The 16056-nt window shown below is 46.2% G+C and overlaps 1 protein-coding gene across 1 annotated transcript; it reads left to right on the top strand.

The window, feature by feature from the left end:
• The first annotated feature begins 10851 nt into the window (after nt 1-10851).
• Nucleotides 10852-15801, top strand: LOC120651112 (probable serine/threonine-protein kinase PBL3). Its single transcript, XM_039928487.1, has 6 exons — nt 10852-11421; nt 12402-12760; nt 12846-12981; nt 13082-13218; nt 13306-13429; nt 15086-15801. The coding sequence occupies exons 1-6, from the start codon at nt 11373-11375 to the stop codon at nt 15565-15567; spliced, it is 1287 nt and encodes a 428-aa protein (XP_039784421.1). The 5' UTR covers nt 10852-11372; the 3' UTR covers nt 15568-15801.
• Nucleotides 15802-16056: the final 255 nt, after the last annotated feature.

Here is a 16056-nt window from a genome sequence, read left to right as displayed (position 1 = left end):
AGTATATTCATACATAAAGTAAATTTGGCAAAACCGAATTAACTTTTTTTCAGGCGAAGATCTTCGACTCCTCGTTTCCTACAGCAGACCACTCAACTCATTTCATCGGCAGTGCTGTGCTGGGCCCAAGAGGATTCCGCAGGCCCAAAGAAGGTTCATCGAGGGCGCCGTACCGGGTCGTGGTCTTTTTCTTTGCCATCCCCAGCCAGAGTAGTGCTGTGCTACACGATATAAGAATTTTTTTGGACCCCGTTGGAAAAAAAACTGGACCAACCCTCGTCATACGGAGTTTCCAGCTGCTTTGACATTGGAGCTCTGGGAGCTCCGAGCTCAGCCGCGGGCCTCCCTCCACGGCCATGGCGACGGCGAGCTCCCTCCGCGGCCATGGCGGGTCCACGTCATGGCCGCGGAGCTAGAAATTACGGCCACCGGAGGCATCATCAATTTTTGACGAGGTCATTAACACTAAAAACAATAATGAACAGTAATTTTATATAGGATTATCAAAATTTCGTCGGGGTCGGCGGACCCCAACAACTAGCCTTAGCTCCGCCACTGGTCCACGCCGGTGCCCCCCTCCCTCCTCTCCCTCGCGGCCATGGCGGGCCGCCGGATCCGCCCGGGGCCATGTTGGCGACGGTCGAGGCCCGCGCGGGGCCACGGAGGCAGACGACCGTCCTCCCCGGTGGCGAGACAGAGGCAACGAGCAGCGGCTCCCGGCGGCGAGACAGAGACGGCGCAGAGCGATGGCTAGCGGTGGCGGGGAGGTTTTGCAGCAGACCCCTCACCACGGTGGCAAATTGCGGATGAAAAGCCTTGCGGTAGCGCAGCGCATCGGTTAGAGTACCCCGCTGCGGGGTTTTTTGCGCTAAACTCATACTGGACAAGCCTGACAAGAGTGAGTGCAGTAGAGCAGTGCTGACAGTGGCCCGGTTATACAGTGCTATCGATTGCCTAGCACCTAAACCAGCTCTGCTATTTCTTTAATTCAGGGCAAACAAATGATGATGCTGTAGTTGATTGCTGCGAGGTAGGTAGCTAATCCCTGAACAAATGATAACACTGTAGTTGTGTGCTTTTTTTTTTAAGAAAAAGTAGTTGTGTGCTTTCAGGAGCCTGTAAAGCGCACACAAGTGTGCAAAAAACTTGCTCGTTCCTGGGAGTCCCTTTCATGCATGTCATGTGCGATCTTTGCAAGATCGCTGGCTTTTCTGCGAGATCACTGGCTCCGTGACGTGACGAACCAGAGGCCGCCCGCAGCGTAGACAAAAGGCAAACAAATACAAAGGGCAGGGTGGCAAAAGGAGCCGAGGCCGCGAGGCCACAGCCAAGCGTATCCACATGACCCAATGCTTTGGAAAAGGACGGAGGGCGATGTTCGCCGCTTCACCAGGTTTGGAGTGCCGTCAGACATGAACGCCCTGGCTGGCTCATGTCTCTCTATCAGATCAGATGCTGGACAAGGCAGAGGACACTGTGCCTACAGCGAAAAAAGGCCGTGTCTTCTTACGCGTAATGGGAGATGAAACCTATTTGCAAAATTTTTTATAGATGGGTGTAACTTTTCTCGACGAATCTAATAATGGTAATTAATTGATAATTAGCTACGGTGATACTATAGTAACTATTCTCTAATCATGCGGTCAAAGACCGTCAGGGTTCCTAACGCAGAGTTCTAGAGTTAGTTTTATAAATTGCATTTGTTTGACACCCTAATTAGTAGTCAAAATCCTTTCTAGGACTTCTAGAACGGTAACCAAAAGGGCCCATTGCGCCTACTGCCTGCATAAAAAAGTCAATCCCATGCATGTACTGACAGATATTGCAACAACTTTTATGCCCTTCTTAGTTCCCACTCATAAACCCCGCAAATGTAAAAAAACGTAATATCGAATGTTACGACACATGTATGGAGTACTAAATGAAGTCTATTTATAAATTTTTTTGCATAGATAGGCTGTAAATCGCGAGACGAATCTAATGAGCATACTTAATCCATGATTTGCAACAGTGATGCTACAGTAACCATCCGCTAATTACTGATTAATCATGGATTAATTAGCATCATTAGATTCGTCTCGCGATTTACAACCCATCTGTGCAAAAAGTTTTGTAAATAGACTTCATTTAGTATTTCAAATTAGCAAGATTCTATCGCAAAATTTTTTTGCAAAACATCTAAACACGGCCTTACTCCCAACCTTTTCTGTTCCTCTTTATTAGTACTGCTGCTACGTAACTCAGTAACTGTCCCTCACTCGAGCTTGCATCTCAAGCTTGACCTTTTCTTCTCTTTTCCCCTTTCCCAACTTCTAATTTCAGATAGTAGTACTACACATTAGCTCATGGACAGGTGGATGCTGTCTGCATCTTTTACGTGGGGAAATTTCAACTTCTCGAAGCTTGCAGATACAAGTTTCAGGGTCCCCTTCCCTGATGTTCTTCCGGCCAGTCTCAAGTCGCACAAGTCAAGGAAAGAACACGCCAGGAAGCTAACATGTCCAGCTCGACTCTGTAGTAAAGGTCGTGCACGCCAGCATCTCTCAAGGTCAATGTTTTGTCAGTACGATTCTGCTGAGGAATGATCTTTTCCGTTGTTTGATACTCGTTGACTTTGTCATCATGGATAGGATTTCTCAACTAGTAATACATTGCTTGACAATGAAATTGAGATCTGCGCAGAAGCCTCCCAGACCAATAGTTGATCACAACAGCAATAGAATCAGTTTACGTAATGCTCCAGCTTGTAGTATATACTACACATGTTTATACTACACATGTTCCTTCAACTGACTCCTCCACTATTGGACAACAATTGGTTAACAAAATTCAAGGTAAAAATTGACCACAGTATGAAATTGATACCACGACATATAAAAATTGTTATAAATTCATAGAGGTCTTTTGCGATGCACAATATCACCACCTAGTGGTATATAGTATAAAGGAGGTCCAACCCTTCATTAGTGAGAGCGGCGTGTGGAGCAGGGCTGCGTGGGGTGCGAGCGGCGGGGCTTGCGACACGACTGCCGCGCAGGGCTCGGGGTGGCGACCTGTGAGAGCGGGTGATGTGGTGGCACAGGCACCTCTCGGTGGCCTGACTGACGGCAGATGACGGGATCTCGAGGAGTCGGGGTTCAGGAGATGGGATCGGAGAGTCGAGCGGATGAGGATGACTCAGGGAGTTAGGGTTAGAAAACATGTGGAGCAGTTGGGATGGATCTAGCTATTTTTATCCATAATTTGCACGGAGAGGTTGGTTTACATCTGATATGTTCTCTTTCGGAATAGCTTCATCAACTTTCCCAATCTAAGTTCAAGTTTCACAATGTCCTACCCGAGACGGTGATGGGGTAATATGGGTTTAGATATTTCGGGTTCAGATATAATGTTGAGAAATTGTGAGGAAGGCCAGGCCATCTTTAGCTGACAGCCTAGCAACTTGACTTCCGGAGTTAGCAAGGTGATAGCCAATGGTGAAAATAAAGCAATCTTGAAGACAGCCGAGTGGAGGGCGGGATGCAGAAGGCTCTGTCAATGTGAACAGAAATAGGTTAGGTAAGTAAGGGGGATGTAACATCCCAAAATGCACCAAATTAAAATACGCGCTAATTTTCGAAATCTTTCATCGTTGAGCTCGGTTCACTCCAGACTTTTCCGCCCGATCTCCCGATCCTCGAATGACCCGACCCCGACATCCGTATCCACCCCCTGTTCACCCCTGACCCGCGCGTCGCGCCCAACCGCGCATGCGTGCCCGGCGCCGCGCGTGGCCGACCGAGCGCCGTGTTTTCGGCGCGAATCTCTCTCCCCTTCTTTTCTTTTTCTTTTCTCATTTTTCTTCTTTTCTTCTTTTCCTTCTTTTTCCTCTCCTCTCTCTTTCCCCGCGCACGCTCGGCCCTCCCCTCCTCTCTCTCTGCTCCCGAGCGCCGCCTGACCCGGCTCCTCCCCCTGCTCTGCTCGCGACCGCCGGCCCCGAGCGCTGCTCGACCACCTCCTGCCCGCGCGCCTCTCCTGGCCATGCACCCCGACCCGCCTCGCACGCCCACGCGTGCGCACACGCCGCGCCGCGACGCCCCGAGCCGTGCGCGCGCCCACGCCACGCCACGGCCGCCTGGCCGCGCTCGCGCGCGCCCGTGCCGGCCGCACCACGCCGCCGGTCCCGCTCAACCTGCACCCCCGTGCCCCGCCTGCACGCCCGCGCAGCCGTGCCACGCCGTTCGCCCGCGTACACGCACGCCGCCCCGGCCTGCCAGTGCGCCCACACGCACGCGGCCTCGTCACGCCGAGCCGCGAACCGCGCACACACGCCGTCGCCCTGGGCGCACAGCGCCGGCGACCTCGGCACAGCGCCGCCTGCGACGGTCGCCGCCTGCCCGAGGCGTCGCGTCACCTCGTCGTTCGCACCCCCGCCCCGTTGACGCCCGCACAGCACCGCCGGTCGCCGCCTGCCCGAGGCGTTGCATCACTGTCCGCGCCACTGCCCAGCTGCCGCCGTCCCTGCTTCACGCCACCACAGCCCACTGCTCGCCTTGACGCTCGAGCGGCACGGCGCCGAGCCGGCCCCCACTGCCATTAAAGCCGGCCGCGGAGTCCATCAGGCCGCCACCGCCGCACCCTCACCTCCACCGCCTCTCGCGCCTATAAAAGGCCCCCCGGCGCCGCTCCTCCGCACCACATCTAGGGCTGGAAAAAAAGCTCGTTAAGCTGGCTCGGTGGCTCGTTTCAAAATTGCTCCGATTACGTTCGTTCTTTTTTTAAAATAAAAATTAGTTGATTTGGAACAAAAGTCAATTTTGGCAGGCTCGGCTCGGCTCAGCTCGTTATGCTCGATTTGAAGTTGCATATCAAACAACGCGGGAGACTATAATAAATACGAATATATTGATTTTGAAGAAAGCTCGAAAAAAGTCGAGGCTCGGCTCGATTCCACCCCTCCACATCCCAAGCCCCCACCACCCTAGCCTCCTCCCTAGCGCTAGCACCGCCGCCACACGCCACCAGTGCCGCCGCCGGCCGCTCCCGTCGCCCCGCAACCTCGCCGCATCCCGATCCAAGGTGAGGCCGGGGATCGACCCATCTTCTTCCCCTCTCTCGTTTCCCTCACCCCGGAGCCACCCCGAGCCCCCCGAGCTGCCGGATTTGGCGCCGCCGCCGAACGCCGGCCCCCTCCCCTGTTTCCCAGCGCGGGGGAGGAAGAGGACAGGGCATTATGCCCAAAACCCCCTAGCCTTCCCTGTTTTTGTAAAAGAAACCCCCACCCTTTTAACCTTTTCCCCAAAAAGCCCTTCCTGTTTCCTTATTTTGCAAACAAGCCCTCCAACTTATAAACCCAATAATAAATAAACCCCTACACTTTTTCTAATAGGCCCAAGTATTTTTAGAATTCATAACCAAGCACTTGCCCCCCAAGAATATTTCCAAAGAAGCCCGTGGACCCCGGTTTATCCCTAATCACTCCTTTAACCTATCATTTTATGCACCAAACGAACTCTGATCGGCCCGAAACTCTACCACGCCTTTCTTAACCTAGTTTCGGCCATGCCGTTAAGAAACCACCCAAAAATATTGCTCCAAACTCCATATCTTAATTACTTCTGATTCGAGCTCAACGATAAAACTTTTATTTCTTTGTCCTGATTGTGTGTTTGTTTGTTCGTATCGTAGACCACGGTGTGAACGAAGGAGAGCCCGTTGACGAGCAGTACTGTGAGCCCGTGAACGAAGACCAGATCCGCGACCCCGAGCCCGAAGGACATGACCTCCCCGAAGGCTACGAAGACGGCACGTTCAATCCCATCCTTTGATGCATATTTCAGTCCTAGTTTTTATAAACATAACCTATTGGCCTGTTTTATAAAATTGCACATGTTTTGCCTGCATAAAAACACAGTTGGATAGCCACCCCTTGATTTGTTGTAACCATTCCTTGACCACCTAGATTAATGTCTGATTTTGCTTGGACGTTAATCGCTATTAGAACGCTTAGGACTATACACATAAAAGCTATTCGTTTTATAAAAGAAAATGTGTGAGTATGTGGGAAGGGATAAAACGGTGTTTTGAAAAGTGAGTTTTAGACGGGATGGATGGCATTTCTGCGGGATTTGCCATTTGGTGTGCTCGTGCCGGTGTGGCAGGGCAAGGAAGGGAGATATCCATCTTGTCACAACTAAGGACCGAGTTAGTGTGTCATCTCACCTAACTCCACCATCGTGCAAACCACTCAACTGTTGAATGGGCAACGGCTTAGCATAAACCCCACTAGTTGATGTGATAGCCATCAGGAGGGCTGAGAGCAACGGGTGACCAAGGAGAAGGGATAGGCTCAGTGTGACTTATACCCCGGTTATACCTCAGAGTTAGGTCGATGACCCCTTGGTAAAACCCGTGATGGCGAATCAGGTCTAGCTAAGGTGGGTAATGGCTATGTCAGGATCTACACCGACACTACGGTGCTCGTGTTGTAGTACCCGCTTGTGGGTAAAGTTGCACACCTCTGCAGAGTCAAAAGCTATTCGAATAGCCGTGCCCACGGTATTGGGCGAGTTACGGTGTGGTCACATAACTAGTGTTTCTTCGGGTTTGGCTAGCGTGAGTTGTTTTGGATTTGTGTCCGGCAGTTGTGCCGTGTGCTACGACAGACAGGGAGTCCGGTAGCAGTTTAAAACCTAAGCTCCGTGATTTTCAATACAAAAACTGGTTTCAGAAATGTTTTTCTGCTAAATGAACCCCTGCATAAAATTAAGCTTTCTGCAAATTAAACCGTAACCTAATCCTTGTTTTACCCGTGCATGTTATTCTGATATAACCCCCCTCCGTGGGTGTGGTTGGACTTGCTGAGTACGTTTGTACTCACTCATTCTTACTTTTTACAGAAGAAGACCCAGACTTCGTACCAGACGACGCCGAGTAGGGTTATCATCCTGCACCCAACCTTGCCTGTGGAACCGGCCCTGTTCGAGATGATTTCGCTGACGCAGTACTCTGAGCCCGAGCTAGATCCCATGTGGGTCGCGCTCTGGTGTTATGTCGTAGCTTGGTTACTTATTATTATTATCTGTATCGAGTGTCCTCCTCGGAGGTTTGTACGGTAATGAACCATCTGATGTAATAAATGTGGCATCAGCCTCCTGGGACTGATGTTTGTATCACATTTAAGTTCTCTCTTATGAGGGGACGCTTCAGGGGAGTACAATACAAGGAAGAAATGATAGGCCTGGCAGCCCTAAGGCTCCAATGATTTTGTTTATTTTAAGCTTTACTGTCGTGTTTAGATCATGAAATTTTTTGAATGAAATTCACTGTAGCAATTTTCAATCGAAGATTAGAAAGACTAAACATAATCTAATTATAAAACTAATTACATGGTGGATGGAAAATCATGAGATGAATCTATTAAGCCTAATTAATCCATCATTAGAGGCTGTTTACTGTAGCACTACATTGTCTAATTATGGTCCAGTTATGCTTAAAAGATTCATCTCGCAATTCAGCCCGGGGTTGTAAAATGGGTTTTTATTAATTATCCATATTTAATACTCCTAGTTAATGGTCAAACATTTGAAGTTACTGTAGTGCTGGAAAAATTTTGGGATTTAAACAAGACTGTCAACCGAATAGGACCCTTTCATTCCTTGTTAATTCCAACACAAACAGCTGTAGTTTCAGAAATAGTTCAGGGGGAGCTGAAGGTGACATGTACCATTGATCAGTGCAGTACAGACGGGACAAAAGGGACCTTTGCAAAAAAAAAGGTTCCTTTTTATTGCTGTGATTTTATTTACCTTAAAACTTAGAAGTAAATAAACGCGACGAAAAATTCCAGGCACGACGAGGACAGGCCTGAAAGAAAACTGCTAATTGCACCGGCCGGTCAAGGGCAGCAGCAGCGATATAACTATAGGGAACTAGAGACTCCAGTCAAGTACGTAAGTTAGTTTGTAATTGCAGTTTTCGCACCTCATTAGGCCGGCAGAAGATCATGACTTTGGCAACTTCAAATCTTGGGTCTTTGGGTCCTTGTGAAGCATGCTTCGTCGCTTCCGATCTATCAAAAACAGAAGCTAGAAGAAGTCAGCACAAAAAACTATTCTTCAAATGTGTAGACTTGTTCTCAATTTATAACGAACCGACACCAAATTATTAGGTAAAAGAAATGAAAGAGAGCCCATTTGAAACTACGCGTGCTCTAGATAAACCCGTTGCTCCTTTCTTTCTTAAAATAGAGATGGGGTACAAAGAAAAAAAAGATTCCCGTCGTAATCATGTGGAAAGAGGGGTGGAATTTGCAGCTAATTCGTTGCTTTGGTTATTTGGCGTCATATTTCGTGGAAGATGTATTCACAAGGCAACAAAAACATGCTCCGGGCGCATTCATGATTGTGGCTCCCACGCACGTTGACCACGTTGCAGGCCAAAGACGCGGCTGGATTTTCCATGCTTATTGTAGTTCTCCCAGCGGACACGCGTGGAGAATTTATTTCGTATTTTTCAGGTCCAGAAATCTTATTATAGGGTCCGTTTTGGATCCAGATGCTAATGAGTAAAAATGTTAAAATTTAACACTACTTCATCCACTACTAGAAAAGAGCTCATCGATCCACCTCAAAAGTACGGCTAGTAAGATGACTCGGTACAAATTCCAGCATCAATACTAGGTCATCTTCCTTCCGGTACTTGTGGATGGAAAGATCCACGGACTTATTTGTACTAGGTGGAAACACACCACCCAGTACCAATGTCTAGACTTTGGTACCAGCGGGTCTTCCATGAGTTACTTCAAAAGAAAGATATCTCTCTTACCATCACAAGTGATGTATAAGTGAGATAGTAATGAAGGTACACACGATGCAAGAAGTCATGGGTTCGAATTGCTTGAAAAATTGAGTGATTTGTGGCTTGTGACATGTGCGTGTGTGTAACCCTCTTTCCAAATTTAATATATTTTTTTGACCGAAAACACCCGGTACTAAGAGGGATTTGGTACTGGGTGTTTAAGCTGATGCCGAAGATCGAGACTTTTAATCTCGATTTCAAGGTACCGGTGACCTTACCAACTGGTGCTTATTTTTTCTAGTAGTGATCCAAACGGAAGTGTTAATTGATGGGCTAAAGTATAATCAAAATTTAAATACTTTAGTATATGTGTGAATGCTAATATGTGCTAAAATTTAGCGCACTCAATTTTAACTCCTCTAAAGGAACTCTTAAATACAAATCACATCGTTAATTAACCCATCCAACGTCATCGATATAACACGTTCGAGTTCTATGAAGGAGCTCCAACTTCACGCCTAGTCTTGGACTCAATCTTTTTAATTTAGGATATTTTGATATCTTAAAATGTATTATATTATACTGTATTCTATATATAGCTACGTGCTAAATTGAATATTGGATTATACCATATTGTACGGTGTAGTATTGGCATGACATACTCGGTGGACTCTGCCACCGCACACTTCTCACCCTACACAAAAAGTTTAGATTCATAAGCTGATTATTATTGTACGCTCAAGGTCATATTTGATAGACAAGATCTAAGTTTACCGCGTCCAAAGACCCTAATGTGTAGCGAGAGATATTACGGAACATGAGGCTAAGTCCTGTTAAACTTTGACTTGGTTCTTGGCTTGTTGCTTCTTCACATTCGTAACTTCTTCTCGAAGTATGAACTAGTCCTTCCCAATGAAAAAACAAGATAATATATGCTTTACAACTATTACACAAAGAAAATTTGTTGAATAAGCACAGACACACGACAAAGGGTGGATCCGGTGTGGAGGTGGAAGGAGAGCTTAGGCCCTCTGCCACATGAAACCCATAGAGCTCCCCACCTCGGAAGTCCCCTGCATTTTCTAACATGGATGGAGGGTTGGAAGAAGAAAAATGAGGAGAAATGAGAGAAAGAGTAAGGGAAGAGGATATTTAAAATTCTCTTGTTCTGTCGTGCCGGTCCAGGAACTCTCAAATTGTACCACTACGGTACCTAATCACTGTTTGGATCTCAAAACCATTAGATTGGGTCTAAACAAGTGATTAGAGCTCATGTAATGTGCTAGCGAGAATTGGTTTACGTGGATCTAGACAAACGAGTCAGCAAACAAAATTGCAAGAAAACCGTCACCCCCTTGTATTCCTATCATTCACGGCCATCCCTGTCCATCTCTCCATCCCCTCTAGTTGCAGCGAGCTCGGAGGAATCGCCGCAAGCAGAGAATTGGTGCTAGAAGAAGGGGAGAGTACCAAACGGTGGCGGTAGGCACTAGAGAAGCCTGTCGAAAATTATGCGACCTCCTCAGTTCGAGCAAAGTATGAGCGGGTTCATGTTTAGATCCGATTGGACTGTTTTGAGATCTAAACAGTGATTAGGTATAATGGTATAATTGGAGAGTTCGTGGACCGGTATGACATAATAAGACAAGTTTGAGAACCGCTCGCGCACTTTACTTTTGTTTAAACTTTTAAAGTTTTCATGATATTTTTTCTTTTTAATTTAAATCATAACATAAGCATATATAAAGGATAGGTATTTCATTAGCTTATTTGTTGATGTGTGATTAGAGTCATCCTAAGACTAGACGCGTGTGACTTCTATGACTAAATTGGTCTCCTAAATAAAGTAAATCTTATGCAACTACTAATATATATGTATATATACATTAAAAAGCAAAAGCATCCTTGCTCCCATCATCATGCATAATGCATTACCTCACGCAACGAACAGAATTATTGAGTCACCAGAAAAACCTCATCATTTCCTCTGTTCAACAAAGACCAGATCACACCCGCCATTAAAAAAAACCTCTAAGTCCGCAAGCCTTCGCTCTCTCCCTCATTACCGCGGTAGCAGCAGCCCCACCAGACAGAGACACCGACGGTCTCGCGGAGGCGGCCAACACCCACCTTTCGCTCTCTCCCTCCTTGCCGCTTCCGCTCCTCCGCCCCCGCCTCCACGCGAACTGCACGGCCGCGGCATCCCCACGCGCGCCTACTCCCGAGCCCCGTCCACACGGCAACTCCTCGGGCGCGCACGGCATCCGCCGGCCCGGCCCGGTTGACTTGACTCCGGCGGGAGGGTTCAGGACGCGTTCTTGCGTGCTTCTGACGGCACTCCGGTTGGCGAGGCGGCCGGGCTCGGCTCAGATCCTCCGAAGGTTGGATTTTGGGGGGCAGTGCCCAATTGGTGGCCGCGAGCGCCTCCTGGCGTTGACTGCGGCCGAGTTCTCCGCAGGCGCGTGCGAGGAGACTTCGCTCCGCTGCTATTCTTGGCCAGGCAGCTCCCCCGCACCAGGGAAGGCACCGGGGCGGCTGGGCTCGGTCGATGCGTCGCCGGTAGATTGGCTGGCCGGCGGTAGCGTTGGAAGGAGATGGGGAACTGCATGGACAAAGCGGCGACGGTGGACAACAACACCGCATGTGAGTGCGCCGTCACGGCCCTCTTCTTGCCCGGTTTCTTGGCAACTGCTCCTGGCTTGATTGCTGGCTGCTCGACTTGTCTGCTGCTCCATACGGCGGATCTGATCCGGCGGTAATGGTGGGCTGCTCGGGGATGGCCGAGCAGGGCGCTCCGGCGGCCTTGCGAGTTCTGCTGGGTTCTGAGTGGTGGATGAATTTGCGAGGCGAGCTCCTTCCAGATGCTCGCCTTTTCCGTTTCTGATGATTGGGTGTTAGGTTGCTTCTGCTGCTAGCCTTTGCTGTTTCTTTGCTTGCTGCTCTGTAAGTGTTATAGCTATTGATTCTCAGAAGTCAGAATTGGGTAGGCATTTATCTCATAGAAGAGGAAATAAGGAACTTTATTTCTCTAGATTGGATAAGATCATAAGAAGGAATTTTATCATTCTCCAAATTCTAGTTAGGGAACCCGTTAGTCTGCTGCTGGCTTTTCAAATGGTATGCCCAACCGCAATTATGTTAATCCAATGATAGAATTTGGGAGAAGGAATTAACATTCTCCATATTCTAGTTAGGAAACCCGCTAGTCTGCCGTTGGGTTTTCACATGGTATGCCCAGCCGTAATTATGTTCTTCCAATGATAGAATTTCTGCAAAACTCATGGAGTGGCCTTGGCCACAAGCGCCTGACTAGATTAGCTAAAAAGAGCAGCATATTGCTTCATCTTCTTGAAAATTGGAATTTGCACGATTATCTGACAGAAATGGAAACATGTTTCCTGAGAACTTTGCATTAACGTGGCTTGTGGCTCCTGCATCTTGCTGCTTAGCTGATTTTGTAGTTCATAATTCTGTACCATGACTACACTTTGTCTTCAATTGTGTTATCTGCGAAAGTGAAGGAACTCAAGTCACTAATTAGCATATGCATATGCAACTGTATGTATGTATATTTTGCCCATTGTGCTTACACACATGTATTGTGTTCATTCATGAAATGTCAGATCAATCAAAAGTAGGGAGCAAATCAAGTTCATCATCCAATCCCTCTACAGCCAAAACTGGCTCGACTCGGTCGTCTTGGACTGTACCCTCATACAAAGAAAGTAGAGAGCTTCCTACTCCTAGGACCGAAGGAGAAATCTTGTCATCATCAAATTTGAAGGCATTCTCATTTGGTGATCTCAAAGCTGCATCTAAGAACTTCCGGTCAGACAGTCTTCTTGGGGAAGGAGGATTTGGTTATGTCTTCAAAGGCTGGATTGACGAACAAACTCTTGCCCCTTCAAAGCCGGGAAGTGGTATGGTTGTAGCCATCAAGAAGCTAAAACCAGAAGGTTTTCAGGGCCACAAGGAATGGCTGGTACGTTCACTAGTGCTCTAGCCCATATTCTCATGTTTGTCAGAATACTGTACTGTTTTTATTGACTGCAATTGCCCTCCTGCAGACAGAGGTCGACTACCTTGGCCAACTGCACCACCAAAATCTTGTCAAGCTCATTGGTTATTGCTCCGATGGTGACAACCGACTCTTGGTGTACGAGTTCATGCCTAAAGGAAGTTTGGAAAATCATCTATTCAGACGTATGTTTTTTATTCCAATGCAACCTTTTTCTTTTGAAATTCTATCATTTCAATATATTAAATTTTCGACAAGTTCAACAGAAACTTTCCATTCCTTTAGGAGGTGCGGATCCTTTACCCTGGGGAATAAGACTCAAAGTTGCAATTGGGGCTGCTAGAGGTTTATCATTTCTGCATGATGCTGAGAACCAAGTCATATATCGTGATTTCAAGGCGTCCAACATTTTGCTTGACTCGGTATACGTGAAATGGCTACTCACCCTTGTTCTGAGCAAACTTTTATTCCCCCCTTTTTTTACTTAACTTCTTTTCCCATCAATGCAGGAGTTCAATGCTAAGCTTTCAGACTTTGGATTGGCAAAAGCAGGTCCAACTGGGGATAGAACCCATGTTTCTACCCAAGTCATGGGCACACGAGGTTATGCAGCTCCTGAATATGTTGCAACAGGTTTGAAAATAATATCTATTTTGAGTGTTTGCAATTCATGATTCTGAATTGATGGAAACGTACCATACAGCAGGGCATCTTTACTCCCTTGATATTTTCCATTGCTCTAACATTGTATATTTGTATACCAGAACTCCGAATTAGAGTTCCTTAATATTGCCTCAAGTTCAATACAAGCTCCTAATTTCTATGAGCTAAGGTGGTATTTACTTTGAGTTAGCATATCATATTTTGCCTACTATGGATACTTGTTTAGTTATAGCCCAGGATTACATGCTCACTATGATCTCTTACTTCATATAGAACCTGATAATGAAATCCAAATATTCTGAGTGTTACCTTTGAATTTCCCTCTCTGCTTGTAGAATTGTCAAAATTGCTGTAATACCATTACTTTGAACTAGTTTGCAAACATTCCACTCCAACCCACTGGATTTCTATTTTTTGTCATCGTGGTGTGTACTCTGTATAACACAACTTCTGGTTTCCAACCAAGAAGATGTTTGACTTGTTAAAATATGTCTTGTTTTCTGTATTTTTTTCTCTTCTAGTTTCAATAAAAAAATCCTTCTCACAAAAGAAAGATGTCCAACTCCATTTCATAGAAAACTGTGAGAAGAGGTCTTATGTGCGTTCATGATCTTTGCTCCAAGAAAAATGGTATGTGCATTGTCTACTGCATATGTCTGCAACTTGCATATCAATAGGGAATGCTGGGCTATAAAATATGTTTGTATATGATTTTTTGTATAGTGCATCAGCTTGTGTATGGATCATCCAATCACCTAAATCTAGTGGCTAAACCTTAAAATTGTTATCTGTTTCCATTTGTACATAGAAGAGGTACTTGTAGGATTTGGATTAGTGCCTTAGTTCAAACTTGTTAGAATAAAGCAACTGTCATTATGGAAACAAGCTCCGCTGACAAATTTTTTCTCTTCCACTGGTGATTCTTGGTACATCTGAATTTATACCATATCTTTAGACAAACAAATATTAAGAGGCACCATTAAGAGTGTTTGTAATTTTGTTTCTAGATAATAGACTTCCTTACATAAGTACATTTATTAGGAAAGAAATCAGCCTATGTGCATAATTTTCTTGACCAGTCATTTGACCCATATGAAAAAATATATATTCTCCTTATGGTAACATAACTTCTCCTGTTGACAAAAGAATATTACAGGGTAATTTTCCCCCATATGAGATATCTTTATGTGTTCTCCATGTTTTTCCTCTCTTTTGTTATGCTTGATTTTCTTGAACACTCAACAATTCAAAAGGCTAACTTAGTAAATTCAACATTTTTGGTAATCTAATTCAACAGCTGTGAAACCTAATTCAACTTTTTTAAAGGTTATGTTCAACAATTATCTTAAAAATGTTAATATGCAAACAAATTGTCAATTCATTTCAATCTAGCCTTTGATGGGAGCTCAGAGGTCCATTCTTCTTTCTTTTGGATGGAAAGCAGCAGGGTAATCCGACGTTCTACTTTGTCTTGTTACATATTTAACGGAGACGTGTATGCATATAGAGGATCCATTCTGGATTAGTGGGCAAAAAACCAATGAAGTGATAAAACAATTTATCAAATCCAATGGTGAATTGCTGAACTATAATATATTCTGATACAATCTTTCTCTCGATGTACAGGTCGCCTCTCAGTAAAAGCAGATGTCTACAGCTATGGCGTGGTGCTGCTGGAGTTACTGACAGGACGGCGAGCGCTAGATAAATCGAAACCGGCATCCGAGCAGAACCTCGTCGACTGGGCAAGACCCTACCTGCGAGACAAGCGCCGTCTGTACCGCGTCATGGACTCTAAGCTGGGCGGACAATACCCGAAGAAAGGCGCACACGCAGTCGCAGGCATCGCCCTGCAGTGCATTGGCAATGATGCCAAGGCACGGCCCGCAATGTCCGAGGTCCTTGAGAAACTAGAGCAGCTGCAGGACCCCAAGTACAACGTCACAGCACTACAGATGGACCCAAAGCGGACATCTTTGTCAGGCTCTGTCCCCAGGTCGCCCATGAAGGCGCAGCCCTCGCCACGACGCCTGTCGGGTTCGGGTTCCCCTTTGCCGGCAGTGGCAGGCTCCCCGCTGCCAGCATATAGGATTGCTCAGGTGCATTAGATGCGCGACTGAAGGATGAGGTGCAGAGTTTGTGTTGTAGTAGGCTTGTAGCTATTGGTTCCCTGTAGGTGCATATTTCGATGTGTTGTTCCCGAGCAGCGTAGTTCTTTGTTTGTGAGGTGTAGTTTTGTTTGAGGTGTTGTGGAACCAGATTGTGGTGAGATGCTGAATAGTGAGAATCAACATTCTGTGATTCGATTGATCTTTAAATGGTTTCTCAGTTTTGACTGAAAATGGTATTCTTCTCACCTGTTATTAATTCCTTGTAGCTGGTATTTGTTTGCGCGTGATTTTCCTTGCCGAATATGAACTGCAGTTCCATATGATCATAGCATGATCATACCAGCTAAGGTGTCATAGGCTTACAAGATTGTCTAATTGGATTTTAGGATAATGCTATCAGGTCTAAGGACAATCTGGCCTGAATTTATTTCAATTATGACATGGCATGCTATATTCTTTGACTCATTAGCTACACGCTCAAATAGG

Source organism: Panicum virgatum, chromosome 9K, assembly GCF_016808335.1.
Source record: "Panicum virgatum strain AP13 chromosome 9K, P.virgatum_v5, whole genome shotgun sequence".
Lineage (NCBI taxonomy): Eukaryota > Viridiplantae > Streptophyta > Magnoliopsida > Poales > Poaceae > Panicum > Panicum virgatum.
This window is presented reverse-complemented; position numbering and strand designations above follow the sequence as displayed.